This window comes from Trachypithecus francoisi, unplaced genomic scaffold, assembly GCF_009764315.1.
Source record: "Trachypithecus francoisi isolate TF-2019V2 unplaced genomic scaffold, Tfra_2.0 Lachesis_group9, whole genome shotgun sequence".
Classification (NCBI taxonomy): domain Eukaryota; kingdom Metazoa; phylum Chordata; class Mammalia; order Primates; family Cercopithecidae; genus Trachypithecus; species Trachypithecus francoisi.
The window spans coordinates 36,318,089-36,335,341 of record NW_022681474.1 but is presented as its reverse complement, the minus strand read 5'-3'; the positions used below and the strand labels follow the sequence as shown (position 1 = coordinate 36,335,341).

At 43.7% G+C, this 17,253-nt stretch overlaps 1 protein-coding gene across 5 annotated transcripts in view; it reads left to right on the top strand.

Moving 5' to 3' along the window:
* ASCC1 (activating signal cointegrator 1 complex subunit 1) overlaps positions 1-15,750 on the top strand; it is a 120,129-nt gene extending 104,379 nt beyond the window's left edge. For 2 of the 5 annotated variants that reach the window (XM_033209619.1, XM_033209622.1), the window contains one exon: positions 14,816-15,746. In XM_033209619.1, coding sequence (XP_033065510.1) covers positions 14,816-14,932 — 117 coding nt within the window. In that variant the 3' untranslated portion in view covers positions 14,933-15,746. Of the gene's footprint in view, positions 1-2,685; positions 2,772-6,679; positions 6,824-14,815 lie in introns of those variants that run through there. The other 3 variants (XM_033209617.1, XM_033209620.1, XM_033209621.1) reach the window with 3 other exon arrangements.
* The last annotated feature ends 1,503 nt before the right edge of the window (positions 15,751-17,253 follow it).

Here is a 17,253-nt window from a genome sequence, read left to right as displayed (position 1 = left end):
CTTTTTTTGAGACGGAGTCTCGCTCGTTGCCCAGGCTGCAGTGCAATGGTGTGATCTCAGCTCACTGCAACCTCCACCTCCCCAGTTCAAGTGATTCTCCTGCCTCAGCCTCCTGAGTAGCTGGGATTACAGGCACATGCCTCCACGCCCAGCTAATTTTTGTATTTTTAGTAGAGACGGGGTTTCACCATGTTGGTTAGGCTGGTCTCGAACTCCTGACCTCATGATCCACTCGCCTTGGCCTCCCAAAGTACTAGGATTACAGGCATGAGCCGCTGCACCCGGCATGATTTGCTCTTTAACTTCTGGATGCTGCCTTGTTGGTTGAGAAGTTGAGTGGAGATGGGCTGAGGCTGGTGACTGGTTTCCTCCATGCTGCTCCTGAATCTGTTGCCTTGGCACTATAGTCAGTCCCTTTGTGCCCAGCCTCCCAAAAGCCGGGGACCAGGAAGAAACCCTGTTGCTGTCCCCTATGTATTCCCCTCTAAGGATTCATTTCTGCTGACTTGCTCTTCCTTTCTACTGTGTGATATGGAGACCAAACATTTATCTTCTGTTGCATTTGTTTGAGGGACCATTATGAATAATACCCGAGGGAAGATGACCACACCAGAAATAAGAGCAGTAAGAAGAGGCATTTTTCTTTTTTCTTTTTTTTTTGAGACGGAGTCTCGCTCTGTTGCCCGGGCTGGAGTGCAGTGGTGCGATCTCCACTCACTGCAAGCTCCGCCTCCCGGGTTCACGCCATTCTCCTGCCTCAGCCTCCCGTGTAGCTGGGACTACAGGCGCCCGCCACCGCGCCCAGCTAATGTTTGTATTTTTAGTAGAGACAGGGTTTCACCGTGTTCATCAGGATGGTCTCGATCTCCTGACCTCGTGATCTGCCCGTCTCGGCCTCCCAAAGTGCTGGGATTACAGGCGTGAGCCACCGCGCCTGGCCAAGAAGAGGCATTTTTCTAAGGGAGAGAATTTATCTGCAGAAACATCATCTAGGTTAGTTCTGAAAGGGTGCCTGCCCTTAGGGTTGCTGGTCACAGGCTTGAAGAGTCTCTGCTAGCCATCAGCCACAGGGGCAGTTTTGTCTGGTAGAGCAGTAATATTCATGCCCTGTGGCAAGGCTTCCTTGGGAATAAACCATGCAGCAAGTTGAACTTTCAACTCTCATCTCTGAGGCTAATTCTGCGAGGTAATGTGGAAACGGGCAGAGTGTGCCTAGCCTGTGTGGAGATTAGGTATGGGTTCTCCAGCCGTGTCAGTGTAGCCTCTTTTCTCCTCCACCTCCTACCCCCACTCATATTTTTTTTCTTGCTGCTTTTCAAAATTGAAAGACTGCAGAGAGGGGAAATCCCTTGGCATTTTGAATATTGAGGTGCTCAGCAGAACTGCCTGGCATCCTGTTTGTATATAGCGGTTTTAATTTGCCCTCTAATAAGTCATTTGGCCTTACTAGCAGTCTTAAACTTGATAATCCTTACATCAGCAGTGAGCCTCAGGCCAAATTCCCAAAGTGCATCCCTGAGTGATTATTTGAAGGAAGTTTTCAAACCTTCCCTCCCTGGCTCTGTCTGCCTTCTGCCAGCACATCCTTTGGTCAGGCTAATGCTCATTTGAGCATTCCTCTTGCTCACTGCAGCAAGACAGGCAGGTGATTTGAGAGCAGGATGAGTGAGGGAAGTTCCTGTTTCCATTCTGTGCAAGGAATGCCATCTCAGTCAGTGGAGAGGGGATTTGGGCTCTGGGGACGTGCAAGCCTTTTGGTACTATTTTAATGGAGACAAAAACAAGAGTGGCCTGCTGATGGGTTGAAAAATCACAGCTGTTCTACTGACTTGACAGCCTTTTTGCTGCTCTCCTCACAGGGGCCATGATGTTGATAAGAATTGCTCCTCCCACAGACTGCCCTTGACCTTGTTCCTTGCATCTGAGGTGCCCAGGCCTTCTGGAAGTGCATTATGTCCTCTCTTTTATTGGCTATTATTAGCTACTATAATATTATTGGCTCTCACACCACTGATTACTGCAGTCTGATGTTTCAGATTAAAAGTGGCATCTTGGGCAGAGTTAAGGCTGTATTTGGAGATGACTCTAGGATAGTCACTACCTGCCAATCTCGTTGTCTTTTATTCTGAAGTAGATGTTCCTATTTTGATCTTTAAAAATATTGCAGCCCTATGAGACCAGATAATGATTGCAGAGCCTGTAAGCTGTCAGAGTACCTGATAAACCTTCTCCTTTTTTCTTTTAAGGATACTCTGCATTTTGGTTCCTGCAGTGATGCATTAGAGATTATAGTCAGTGAGTGACAATAATAATCAGAGCTCAAAATTTCATCTTATAATTTATCTTACTGTAACTGCAGAACATCCTTCTAAAGGATCATCCCTGTTTAAAGATGGAGAAATTGAGGGGAGGGAGTGGGTCTGTAGTCATTGATAATGTCGACCAACAATAATGGAAAGGATCAGAACTCAGTTTTTAAAAATTTATTCAAGTGAAAAGCTGGGAATGGCCATTCGGGAAAGAGGGACTTCCGAGAAATGAGGTCAGTGCTTAAAGTTAAAAGTTAAAGTCCTGCTTATATATGCAGAAAACAAAGAAATTTAGTAGGATTGTAACATTTTCTATACAAGGTTGGTTTATGAGCTATAATTTCATTAATTACAGTTTGTTTTCTTTCCTGTACAGCTTGTTTTCACTTCCTTTCCTACTGAAGAGCATAGGACTTGGCATGGTGGCTCACGCCTCTAATCCCAGCACCTTAGGAGGCAGAGGTGGGAGGATCACTTGAGCCCAGGAGTTTGAGACCAGCCTGGGCAACATGGAAAAACCCTGTCTCTACAAAAAATGCAAAAATTAGCCAGGGATGGTGGCATGCACCTACAGTCTCAGCTACTCGGGAGGCTGAGGAGGGAGGATCACTTGCACCTGGGAGGCAGAGGCTGCAGTGAGCTGTGATCACGCCACTGCACTCCAGCCTGGCTGACAGAGTAAGACCTTGTTGCCAAAAAAAAAAAAAAGAAAAAGAGTGTATTTAACATACCATCCTAGACGACGTGATAGTCTTTTAAGTCTCTGTATGAGAAGTGTAAGAGGGAAGTTTAATCTGTGATGAAGAGCAACAGTTAAAAGGGAAGGGGTCTTCTCTGGCACCCTTTATTCATTCACAACAATTTACAAAACAGTGTAGGTGAGGCCAAAGGCTAATCTATAATCAGGAAAACAACACTTACAGCTGCCCAGGTTACAGCTACAAGTTTAAGTGACCCACATAATCACATTCCCTTAAGCCTTACAATATGTTAAGATTCCAACAGCTTAGATTTTGAATTACATATTTTCACAATAGGAAAGCATTAAAGTCTAGTCTACCCCAAGAAACTTTTTGTCCTCTTTCTTCAGTAGAAAAGAAATTTCTATTTTTTGTACCTAGGTGAACGTATGTGTGTCTGTGTGTAGAGGAGCATGACTTACCTTAGGATAAACAGGCTCAATTACATTCTTTTGTGATGATATTTAGAAAGAATCCACTTGGGCAGAGCCCATATGAATATTTTTAAAGTAGATGGAAGGTTTTTTTGTACCCCGGATGTGGTGGATCTCCATTTCCTTGTTGCCTCTTCGTACCTCCCACGTTTGGTCTCCTCAGAAGTAATCTCACAGGTGGCCCAGAAGACAAATGCATTGTATTTGGCAGAAACTCAGAATCTTTTTTTTTAGGTTTGAGGAATTTTAATAAACATAACTTTGAAACAAAATTTATTTTTTTGGAGGGTGAAACTTATTTGTGAACTTAATTCTTTTTGATGACTTAACTCCCATTAAAGTGATCTTAATTCTAAGTGAGATTAGTAACATAACATATGAAGAACCTTGATTTTTTTTTTCAAAATCGATTATATTTTTAGTCTGTTATTTATATATTTCTATTTGCTCTCTGAAGTCATACTAGTCCTGTACCTCGATGCCTCTTTTATGAGGAATGCATCTGAAATGTACCATTATTTGTTTCGATGTTTTGCAACTGGGATCTTCCAAGGGCTGTGATGATAGCGTTTCACATCATTTGCTTCTCATTCTTTGCTATCTTTTTATATATGCACAGCCTAAGGATGGACCTGCTTCCCCACTTGGCATTCTTTGGTACATATTTGTTAATGGAATTGAGAGGCACATACACAGTGCCTTGTGGACATGGCCTTCTACTGGCCTGTATCCTAGGCCTCATCCCAGGAACTCTTAAATTTCTCTCACAGTATTAGTGGTCCTAGCTTGTCCCTGTTTCTTATATAAATGAAGATAATAATGCTCAGCTCTGGTTTATATCATAGCAATGTTTTGGAGTTAATGAGCTGGGCTTTGTAAGACACTTTTAGATCCTTAGATGAAAGGTGTTATTTAACCACAGCAAGGCTTCACACTGGGAGTACCTTCCCAAAGAGCTCAAAGTACTTGTCAGCCTGTCTTCTATTCATCCTCATACCATCCCTGGTAGGGAGGTAGGTGGTTAAGCATTATTATTAAGTACAAAATAGTGTTGTTATTGTTACTTTTATCTATAAATGGGATAATTGTGAGAAATAGAAGTTGGTAAAACAGACTATGGAAGAAAAACACTGGGAAGACCTCAAAGTACTATGCATTTGCTATTCCTGTTCACTCTGCTTTGAGTTTCAAAAGTCTGATTGCCATACATGATAACAATAGCATCCTTTCCTGGAGAGAAATATGACCTAGTACATCCTTCTAAATACTTGAATTAATTGAACCCCCTGCACTTACTTTTAGTTGCTCCAGATTACATCCTAAGGGTTGGTTTATCTCATGTATGTCAAAAATGATTATAAATAGCATAAGACTTGAATAATTTGAATTTTTGTTTTTAACTTCAAAACGGAATTTCTTCTTATTCAAATAGTATTGAGACAGCAAATAGTTCACCGAGACCACCAGCACAAGAAGTAGATTTTCTTAAGAGGGATCTTGGAAGAGAGTAACCATAGCTTTGTCTAAGATTGAAGAAAAACAGTGAGCCTCATTTGGGGAAGCCAAGTGAGCAGGGATTCCCCAGCAGCTTGTCACTGTACTGTTGCAGACTGGTCATTCATTCGGTTTTGTAGCCCGAGGTCACAGATATGAGAAGAGAATGCCCCTCTCCACCTTCCTCCCCATCTCTGTTTGAGATTGCTGGTTTCATCTTGGCAGCCTTGTTGAATTTGGAGTTATCTCTGGTCTTTGATGGCTGTGTCACAGGGCAGTGGGGAAGGAGTAGAAGGTTTGAAACGAATGCAAGGAAAAATAACCACAGTGAGCCCTTAAATCTTGCTATTTGTTTTCTTTCAGTGTATACCACAACATTACCAGAAATCAATAATTCCATCTCTGTTCTCCCTAGGAAAGAAACATGTACAAACTGAAAATGGTAGGCTTTACGGATCATGTGAACAGGGGACAGCAGGATGGATGGATTTTATCTTGCCATTCTTTGGTCAAAAACCTTTCATCAAAGGTCCACATTTCTGTCTTTACTTGGTGATAGGAAAAGTTTGTTTAATTTTCTAAAAATATTATTGATGCAGGATTTTTCTTGACCCGTTCGTCAAACTTGTGATGGGGGTGGCCCAATTTATTTGGCTCTCTGTGCTCTACCCTTGTGGGAGGGAGCACGTGAGCGAGTGAGTATGGGATCTAGCTGGCCATTTTGGGTGCTGGCAGAAGCAGGCTCCGTGTGGGCCCTGTGACAGTGCCCAGGTGAGGGTGCCAGCGACCTCCAAAGCCCCAGAGGGCATGTTAGAATGCTCTCTTAGTCCCACTGTCCGTGGACAGCAGTGTGTGATCAGCTCAGTGGTACCCTTGCCTTGTCATGTGGGGTGGCTGCCCTCTGCCAGTGAGGGCAAAGGGCCAGTGTGACAGCCTTTTCTGGGTACCCGCACCCAGTGGGTCCTGAACTCTTGTCCGGAATCCAAGAAGAGTGAGGTTGCCCAGACACTTGAAGGATGTTGAAGGCGGAGAATTTTATTAAGTGATGGAAATGGCTCTCAGCAGACGTGGGAGCTGGAGAAGGGACGGGACGGGCAGGTAATCTTACCCCAAAGTCTGCCTGTTTCTGGCTGGCTATTCCCGGAAGTCCAGCCATCTCTCTTCCAGAGTCCAGCCATCCCTCTTCCAGAGTCCAGCCATCCCTCTGAAGTCAAGTCGCCTCTCTCCAGTCAAGCCGCTTCTTTCCCTCTACCAACTGAATCTGGGGTCTTTATAGGCACAGGATGGGGGGCGGGGTGAGCTGTAGGCAGTTTTGGAAAAGGCAACATTCAATTGGTAAAAAGACGTGATTTATGAAGAACCAGTCGGGAGAGAGTGGGCAAACAGGGATAGAAGTTCTCACTTTGGTCTGCGGGTTTCAGGCTTCTCACCTTGAAGGTGGGGTTTTGCCGGGGACCTGCCCCTGTCTGCGTAGAATTTCTCTGCCTCCTGTCTCTGTCATTATGAGTACTCAATAGAGGATAGCAGCTGTGTGCATAACAGTTTTCAAATGTCATACTTGCACTTACTTAGGTTTTACATTTCTTTTTTTTAGAGACAGGGTCTCACTGACTGCAACCTCTGCCCCCACCACTCGCTCAAGTGATCCTCCCACCACAGATGCACACCATCACACCTGGCTAATTTTTGTATTTTTTTGTAGAGACTGGGTTTCGCCATGTTGTCCAGGCTCATCTTGAACACCTGGGCTAAAGTTATCATCCCATCTCCGCCCTGCAAAGTACTGGAATTAAAGACATAAGTCACTGTGCCCGGCCTGGTTTTAAATTTTTTTTAAATCGTCCAAGTCAGTACTTATTATTTACTAATTATATCACAGCGATTGGCAGTTTTAATCCTGTTTCCATTTCCTCATTAAATATTTGTAGTTTTGTGTACTGTTCATTGTTATGTTCCTTTATAGCAGGCTTTAAAAAATACTGACTTCCGTAACAACAGGGCTGTGTGTGTGTGCATGTCAGGGAAAAATGTTTTCAGAAAGAAAATGGTTTAGGTTTCAAAATCCCCAAGGGAATTGTTATAAAACAACAGGAGAAAAAATTCAACATGATTCGAACACCTTAACTAGATGCTTTTTCAACTTAAATTTTTCCTGTTAGGTCTGTTATTTTCTAAACAATACAACACTTTGCTCTTCATGTTTAGTTCAGGTTCAAAAGAGCAACCAAGTTTCTTTTTTAAACTTGTAGTTTAAGCTTTTTCTTCTTTCCCCATTCAAATACCAAATTAAATATAGTCTTTTAGTTGACTCGTGCTTATTTTCATCCAGAATTCAATTAAAATGCTTCCAGCTGAGCTAGAGCCATCCGATTCTTAAACCAGGTCCAGGAAAAGCAGTGGCAGTGAATATAGGAACAGCAAGGGAAAGAACATGTTCATTTCAGTCTTTGGGAGTTGTCTGGGTCAGCGTTCCTCACCGTGGCTATTTAATGGGGCTGTGTTTCAAGGGGAGCCACCCACAGTAAGGGGCAGTAGAGTAGAGGAATCAAAGGGCTCAGACTCTAGAGTGAGGCTGTTTGGGTGTGAATCTCAGTTTTTTACCTTTATTTTGTAGGAGAGGAAAGATTTCTTCTCTCACCCATCACTAGGTTCATGGCTGAGGCCCCTGTAACAAAAGTCAGATTAATAAGAGAAAGGCCTACAAATTTATTTAATACAAGCTTTATATGACACGGGAGCCTTCAGAAATAAAGATCCAAAGGAAGAGGTAACTTGTGTATTTTTATAAGTAGGTTTGATAAAGGTTTTATAAGTAGGTTTGATTTTTATAAGTAAGTTTGACTGTCATGGAGAAGTATGGTTGGAGAACAAAGGATGTGGTCTAATGGTAATAAACTGAGGGGAGGCTTAGTAAGGCCTGTTTGTTTGGATCCTTCTCTATGCCCCATATCTTCACAGATAAGGATATTTCTTTCCTCTGGGTAAAGGGAGGGTACCTGTCGAATGAGGGTCTTACGACCTGCTTCAGAGGAGAAGAGCAGGAGGTCACAGGACGGCCTTCGTAGGTTTTATCATCTGCTTTAGGGAAGAAGGGCTGTGGAAGGTAAGAGAGACTTTCCTGCTTCTGCTGTTTGCTCAAACGCCAAGGTGCCATATTTTGGGAAGTCCTGAACACCATCAACTTTGTGTGTGTTTTTAGGCAAGTTACTTAAGCCATCTAAACCTAAGGCTCAACTGTAAATGAGAATTAATCATAGGATCTATTTCCTGGGGTTGTGAGGACGCAATGAGATAATGCCTGGCACAAGTGTTTACTTAATAAATGTAGACTGTTGCGATCTTTATTAGTGTTGTCAATACCTACATACTTTTGGTTCACTTTGATCTTTTTTTTGTTTTGTTTTGGGATGGAGCTTTGCCTTGTTGCCCAGGCTGGAGTGCAATGATGCAATCTTCACTCACTGCAATCTCTGCCTCCCGGGTTCAAGTGATTCTCCTGCCTCAGCCTCCCAAGTAGCTGGGATTACAGGCGACCGCCACCACACCTGGTAAATTTTTGTATTTTTAGTGGAGACGGGGTTTCACCATGTTGGCCAGGCTGGTCTTGAACTCCTGACCTCAGGTGATCCTCCCGCCTCGGCCTCCCAAAGTGTTAGGATTACAGGTGTGAGTCACCATGCCCAGCCAATCTTTTAATATATAACTATTGGCATTAGGTAACTTTGTTTTTAAAATCTGTTATGATAAATGTGGGTTCATAAAAATTAAAGTTGACGTGGTAAATATCATCATAAGCAGAGTCAAAAGACAAGTGACAAACTAGAGGAAATATATGTATATTTGCAACTTATGACATAGACAAAAAGTGTTCATTTCCCTAATATAAAAAGAACTACAACTCAATAAAGAAGGGACGCTCGTAAAGCCTTTTATGGTGATCTATTTCCACTTAACTGTGCTACAGATGTCTCTGATGCATATTCTCAGAGCCTACCAGAAAAATCCTAGAATCGAGAAGGGCTTGGGACACAGAGAGCTAGTGGGTGTGATACAGCCGTGAGTATGCAAACACACCTGAACTTGTTGTTGTTGTTTTCCCCATGAAATAGCTCCCTCTCAAAAATGTTCTGTTTCTATCAATGGCAGCCTCATACACACCCATTTGACCCATCATCACTGATTTTTCCATCTCCTTCTCATCCAGAAAGTCACCAAGGCATTTCTATGTTTCTTTTGTAATGTTTATTTTAGGTTTGGGGGTACTACATGTGAAGGTTTGTTACACAGGTAAACATGTGTCATGGGGGTTTGTTGTACAGATTATTACATCACTCAGGTGTTAAGCTCAGTACCCAGTAGTTATCTTTTCTGTTCCTTTCACTCCTCCCACCCTCCACCCTCAAGGAGGCCCCAGTGTCTATTGTTTCCTTCTTTGTGTTCATAAGTTCTCATTTAGCTCTGATCTGTTTCATTCAGTTTCATTCATGGCTTCATTTATTCATTCATATCTGCTCCAGTCTTTCCAGATTCACATCTGCTCCAGTCTTTCCAACTATTGCCTGTTTGTAGTTGAGACACTCAACATCACCCTCATGACTAAATTACTACCATGGTCTCCTTTCTTTTCTTTCTCTTTTTCCCTTCTCCAATCAGCACAACACATCATACCCAGGTTCATCTCCCTAAAACATGGTTTTCATCTTGCGCCACCAACCTACCCTAAAGCCTTCAGTGGTTCCCCAGTGTGTAGGATGAAGTATAACTTGTGAACTTGAGCCTCAGGTCCCCCAGACACCCTTAATCTGATTCTCCTTCCTTTTGTCTTTCTCACTACTTAAGTCTAGGAACCTTCCAAACATCTAAACTGTTTGCCTGACCCAGCCCACCATGCCCATTTCTGCCTTCATGCTGCCCTCCCTCCACTGTGTTACACCCTATACTTGCCACAAGGCCAGCTCAGGTCAGGTCTCCTCCAGATGGCTTTCCTAGGTCCGCAGCCCTCAGCATCCCTTGTTTCCTTACCTCCTGCTTTGTTTATTGATGGCCTGTACCTCTCATCTCACACACTTAACCTTTACTGCCTATATTGTTTTAGGTAAACTTTTTTCATTACAGTAGAACATACATACAGAAAGCTACACAGATCACAGAGTAAAGGACTCAATGACTTTTCATAAGGTGGACACACCCAGGTCATCAGCATTTCCCTCTTCTAATATGCACTCTCCCTAATGAGATGGTAAGCACTTGGAAGACAGAACTACTTTCCTGTGCCTCTTTGCATGAAAATGCATAACATCAGGTGCTCAGCAGTATTCCAGATCAGGAACTGAAGCCAAGAAAGAGATCCAGGTTTTTCACAAATAAGAAACATGTAGAAACGTGCCTTGCCCCCTTGATTTGAAGTAATATAATTTAGCAAGTCCTGTTCAGAAATTCCTTGGTGGAAAACTATACATTAGACCTTTAATCCAGTCTAGACAAGTGCATGTCATAGTTTTCTCTTTCCAGACTTGGGGATGTACATAGACATCTACAGTGTTTTCATTGTCATTTTGTCCAACAGATATTTATTGATCAGATGCAGTCTACTAGATAATGTTTATTACAGTACAGTAGGATCTAGCTTCTTCCTCTGTAGGGCTTATGTTTTAGTGAGTCATTAGAAATAATTGATAGAACTAAAAGACTTAAGAATAAAGATACGGCCGGGCGCGGTGGCTCATGTCTGTAATCTGAGCACTTTGGGAGGCGGAGGTGGGTGGATCATGAGGTCAGGAGATTGAGACCATCCTGGCTAACACAGTGAAACCCTGTCTCTACTAAAAATACAAAAAAATTAGCCAGATGTGGTGGTGGGCACCTGTAGTCCCAGCTACTTGGGAGGCTGAGGCGGGAGAATGGCGTGAACCCGGGAGGTGGAGCTTGCAGTGAGCCGAGATTGCGCCACTGCACTCCATCCTGGGCGACAGAGCGAGACTCCATCTCAAAAAAAAAAGATACATTGGCGGGATGTGGTGTCTCATGCCTATAATCCCATCACTATGGGAGGCCAAGGAAAGAGGATCACTTGAGCCCAGGATTTCAAGACCAGCTTGGGCAACATAGCAAGTGACCCTGTCTCTATTAAGAAAATAAATAAAAAGGGGGAAAAAAAAAAGAAAGAATAAAGATATAACAGGCCGGGCATGGTGGCTTATGCTTGTAATCCCAGCACTTTGAGAGGCCAAGGCAGGCGGATCACCTGAGGTCATGAGTTCGAGACCAGTCTGGCCAACATGGTGAAACCCTGTCTCTACTGAAAAATACAGAAATTTTCTGGGTGTGGTGGTATATGCCTGTAATCCCAGCTACTTGGGAGGCTGAGGGAGGAGAATCGATTGAACCTGGGAGGCAGAGGTTGTGGTGAGCTGAGATCGCGCCACTGCACTCCAGCCTGGGTGACAGAGAGAGAATTATCCGTTACTAAATCATTGTAAACGTATAGAGAGGACAAGAACAGAGGTAGGAAGGGTGACATGAAGATTGGCACTGGCACTAGGGTCATCTGAATGAAAAATCCATTTGTTGTGATATTATCAAAAGGTATGAAAGAACATGGCGACTTACAAAGGTGAAATAAATACAAGGGTAATGATGGCAGAGAGATATTTTAAAACATCATAAGAAATACCATACAGAAATACCATATTGCCACGAAAATACCAATTTTCCATAGCACTTTACAGTTTACAAGGTACTTAAAACCCTGCTCAGTGAGCACACAAGGTACTTGTACTTGCTCTTTTTTTGGGGGTTTTTTTTGTTTTTTTGAGACGGAGTTTCTCTCTTGTTGCCCAGGCTAGAGTGCAGTAGTGCAATCACGGCTCACTACAACCTCTGCCTCCCAGGTTCAAGCAATTCTCCTCCCTCAGTCTCCTGAGTAGCTGGGATTACAGGCATGTGCCACCATGCCCTGCTAATTTTGTATTTTTCGTAGAGACGGGGTTTCTCCATGTTGGTCAGGCTGGTCTCAAACTCCCGACCTCAGGTAATCCGGCTGCCTTAGCCTCTCAGAGTGTTGGGATTACAGGCGAGAGCCACCGCGCCTGGCCTTGTACTTGCTCTTATGAGGTCTTTGCCCATTATGATCTTTTGCCCCTGTTGTGGTTGGTGCAGTGGGTGGTGTCTTCTACCCACAGTCACACAGCTTACATGTCTGGGCATATATTTAGAATCCAGCAGTCTTAGGCCGGGCACGGTGGCTCAAGCCTGTAATCCCAGCACTTTGGGAGGCCGAGACGGGCGGATCACGAGGTCAGGAGATCAAGACCATCCTGGCTAGCATGGTGAAACCCTGTCTCTACTAAAAAGTACAAAAAATTAGCCGGGCGAGGTGGTGGGTACCTGTAGTCCCAGCTACTCGGGAGGCTGAGGCAGGAGAATGGCGTGAACCCGGGAGGCGGAGCTTGCAGTGAACTGAGATCCGGCCACTGCACTCCAGCCTGGGCGACAGAGCGAGACTCCATCTCAAAAAAAAAAAGAATCCAGCAGTCTTTCCACAGCTTGCTCTTGCCTTAGTGGACTTATGTTCAGTTATCTCTCTCAATTTTTCTGTTACTGCATTGCAGTCACATCCCAGCTAACTTCATGATTGCTGCATTTGCTGTTTCCTTAAACCTGGAGCAGGAGAATATCCCTGGCAGATTCATGCTGTCTGTAGGCCATCTGCATAAGGCGAAGTTAAGTCATGGGTGGGTCACTTGCAGCTCCTCACGGCGGCCTCCCCACTACTTGAAAACATGGGCACAAAGAGAAGAAGGTAGAGAACCCACAGGCTGCCAATCCTTAAAATGTAACTTGTTGAAAGTATTATGAGTTTCCTTTTAGTTTTCTTTTGTATTGTCTTTTATTGCCTCTTTGGTTATAGCTTTTCTGTACCTAGAAGGCTTCAGTTTGCAGAGCTATAAATCTGTCAGTCTTAGTGACGTGTCTTTCACTTCAAATTAATGTTCAGCAAAGGGATTAGCAGATAACCATTTCAGGCTGAATTTCTTTACATAAAAGGGTGGATATGGTTTGAGTAGGCTGCCAAAGCCAGGAAGAGAAGTTAATTGCATAAATCAATGCAGGCAAGAGCTGATCACCTTTCTGAAACACAAGACAATGCAGCACACAGCCTCTAAATAGATCTTTGGGGTCAAGTTGATGTCATGTTGAAGAATCAATATTTACTGGACTTTATAAAGTTAACCTTTAATGAACCCTCAGGCGTTTTGCTAGGCCATTAATTGCAGGAAGAGGAAAAGCAATGGTGGCCAAGGTCCATGTGTGGAGGTTGTATAAAAATAAGTGAAAAGACAGTCACTTGCCCATGTGCAAAGGTCCCCTCAAGCATCGTTGGGGACGTGTATCGCAAGGCTTTCTTGGGACCAGGTGTGGTGGCTAATGCCTGTAATCTCTGTGCTTTGGGAGGCTGAGATGGGAGGATTGCCTGAGTTCAGGAGTTGAGGCTACAGTGAGCCATGATTGCGCTACTGCAATCCAAGGCACTCCAGCCTGGGCAACAGAGCGAGAGACCCTATCTCTAAAAAACAAGCAAAGGCTTTCTTGGGATCGTACTGACATTTTAAGAGAGAACAATTCCTACATCCTAACAGAGGAAGGTACATGCTCGACTCTTTGACAGTCCTTATTCAGGCAGTATGGCTGCATTTTCCTGGGATGAATTCTGATGTCATTTTGGGTCCTGCCTTATAAATGTGGTAATCGGCCGGGCGCGGTGGCTCAAGCCTGTAATCCCAGCACTTTGGGAGGCCGAGACGGGCGGATCACGAGGTCAGGAGATCGAGACCATCCTGGCTAACACGGTGAAACCCCGTCTCTACTAAAAATACAAAAACTAGCCGGGCGAGGTGGCGGGCGCCTGTAGTCCCAGCTACTCCGGAGGCTGAGGCAGGAGAATGGCGTAAACCCGGGAGGCGGAGCTTGCAGTGAGCTGAGATCCGGCCACTGCACTCCAGTCCGGGCGACAGAGCGAGACTCCGCCTCAAAAAAAAAAATAATAAATAAATAAATAAATAAATAAATAAATAAATAAATAAATGTGGTAATCACAAAGTCCAGTCCCTCTTGAGGTATGTATGGTTCATCCCTCCCTCTGACACACTTGACACCTTTTATAAAGTACAGGATCATAGTAAAAAGTGTTTAGGTTGCTGGCTTGAATCCAAGTCTAATAAAGGTATTTGATAAGTAATCACTTGTACTTGTTCTGTTGGCAAGTAAAAGTGTCCCTCGGGTTGTTCTGTGTGTGTGTGTGTGTGTGCATGTTCTGCGCCCCTCAGTGGCTTGTCTAAATCACTTGTGAGTCAAGAGCCTTATCTTCTATTTATTTTAGTCAGCGCTCCTAACAAATGGCGTTGATTAGGCATATGTTATGTCAAATTTAACCCTGGTGCAACAAAGCCGGGATCCCTGCATGGTCAGTCACTGGAAGTCAGAAGCAGCCTGGTCAGGCTCTGTGAGTCAGGGTGTGGCCACGGTACATTTGCTACAAATTCTTGGTCATATCTGGTCAATAGATGAATATCGGATTTGACTTTTCAGAACCTCTTTCTCTGGTGCATTTGTTGGGGAGACTTTAGAATTAATCAGAGAGAAGACCTGGCTGTTCTTTTCTCACTCCCACCCCCATCCCTTCTCTCCTGGATCATTATTCAGAGTAAACACTGAAAAGAAAAAGCATGAGAGGTTTGTTGGGATTTTGTGATTTGGTGTTTTTACAAGAGAATCTGATGTTTAATACGTTCATCTATACTGTAAATATTCATTCTGGGTTTTTATTCTTCCTTTTTAGTTGTTTGAGAACTTCTACTTTGGCTCCCTGAAGCTGAATTCAATTCATATCTCTCAGAGGTTCACCATAGACAGCTTTGGAAACTACGCTTCCTGTGGACAAATTGACTTCTCCTGAGGTAGATCTTGGAAAGCACTAGAAACTGAACATCCTCACCAGGTGCTGAAGAAAAGTGTCTTCGTTTTAATTGCCAAGCAGAGATGTGGACATTTGGATGGTGACTTTCCTGGGTGGTGCCCCATAGATTCACCATTGCCTCTAATGGTGTCTACAGCCATCACACTACCAGCCGAGATGGTGGTGGGCATAAGGAGAATTTGTGCCTATAACCCTTAGTGTGTTCTGTTTTTTTTTCTTTTAATTTTTAAATTGTGGTAAAATACTCATAAAACATACTGTCTTCACCATTTTTAAGTGCACAGTTCAGTAACATTAACTGTTAATACGTTCATATTGCTGTGCGGCCGTCGCTACCGTCAATCTACATAGGCTTCTCAGCTTGTAAAATGGAAACTGTACCCGTTAAACAGTAATTCCCACTCCTCCCAGCCCCTGCAGCCACCATTCTGCTTTCTGTCTCTCTGGTTTTGACTATTCTCAGTATCTCATATAAGTGGAATCATACAGTGACTTGTCTTTTTGTGACTGGCTTATTTCACTTAGCATAATGTCCTAAAGGTTCATCCATGTTGTGTCAGGTGACAGGATTTCCTTCCTGTATTATACATATAATGGAATGTTCTGTTACATTTGTGTACCACACTTTGTTTCTCTATCAGTGAGCACTTGGCTTACTTCCTGTTGACCATTGGGAGTAGTGCTAATACAGACAAGGGTGTGCAAGTATCTCTTTGAGACTCTGCCTTTAATTCCTTTACCACCCAGAGTTTTATCTTTAGCAAAATAACTATTAAAGTTTTTTGCCTTTTACTTTGCTTGATCTATCATTTTCCTACCAAAGTTTGTCCTCTTTATATTTGTTGGATTCCTGTTCCTTCACCCCATCCCCACCCTCATCTTCCCATGCCCCTGATGGAGTTGCAGTGTTGTAGCCCTTTTTTGTTTACTTTTCAAGGCAGCAGCAAAAGAAACTGATGATATCAGCAGGACTGTGCAGAGTTCCCTGGAAGAATGTCAGCCACAGGAGGCACTCTCTCCTCCCTCACCACGGACCAGCAGAGAGAGAGGGGAATGCTGGGGAGCCCCAGCCTCCCACTCCTCCCTCCTCACATTCTTCCTCCCTCCACGCCCTCTCCTCCTTCTCCTTCCACGCCCTCTCCTCCTTCTCCTTCCTTATTCTTACCTTGATTCTTACTTTCTTTCTATTCTTTAAGTCCACTTCTGAACTCTGTGTTAAGTCGCTACGTTGTGAGGACTGTGTCTAACACTGAGATTTATTATTGGGACTGCACAAATCACTTGTGAATAAAATGTTTAACGGTTTTTCTGTTAGTATAATCACATAGTTTGAATTTGACCCCCTTCCTGTGTTGGAATACAATGTTGCCCTCACTTATTTACCAGCATAGCTGTGTCATTCATGGAGGACTTACATATTAGTACCTGCAAGGTTGATTTTTTTTTTTTTTTTTTTTTTTTGAGACAGAGTCACTTTGTCGCCCAGGATGGAGTGCAGTGGCGTGATCTCAGCTCACTACAAGCTCCACCTCCTGGGTTCACGCCATTTTCCTGCCTCAGCCTCCCAAGTAGCCGCCACCACACCCAGCTAATTTTTTGTTGTGTGTGTATTTTTAGTAGAGACGGGGTTTCACCGTGTTAGCCAGGATGGTCTCGATCTCCTGACCTCGTGATCCACCCATCTCGGCCTCCCAAAGTGCTGGGATTGCAGGCGTGAGCCACCGTGCCCGACGCAAGGTTGATTTTTTTCCCCAGGCCTCCTCTTTCTACAGATATTCATTTTCTATATAAATTGAGATGTTACCTCACCTCAGATTGTTGTTAGATGGCACTTGGGAATGAGTGCTCCAGGGATAGTGCTGAATTCTGAAGCTGACTGTGGAGTTAATGCCCCATCTCCTCTTGGTGTGCCTCTGTCTCGTTGGTTTCTTTCTGACAAGCCATTAGGCAACCTCAGCCAGGAAGTAAATGCCACTTCTTTTGGGTATCTGAGACTTATGACTAACATTTGTAGGAATTTTTTTTTAAGTTTTTTGTCTTTGGAAAATTTAGCTTTATATATTGAATACCAAATTCTTTTTTTTTTTATTTTTTTGAGACAAGGTCTCACTCTGTCACCCAGTCTGAAGTGCAGTGGCGCAATCACAGCTCACTGCAGCCTTGACCTCTTGGGCTCAAGCTATCCTCCCGCCTCAGCCTACCGAGCAGCCAGGACTACAGGTGTGCCACACCATGCCTGGCTACTTTAAAAAAAAAAAAATGGCAGAGATGGGGTCTCTGTGTTGCCCAGGCTGATCTCG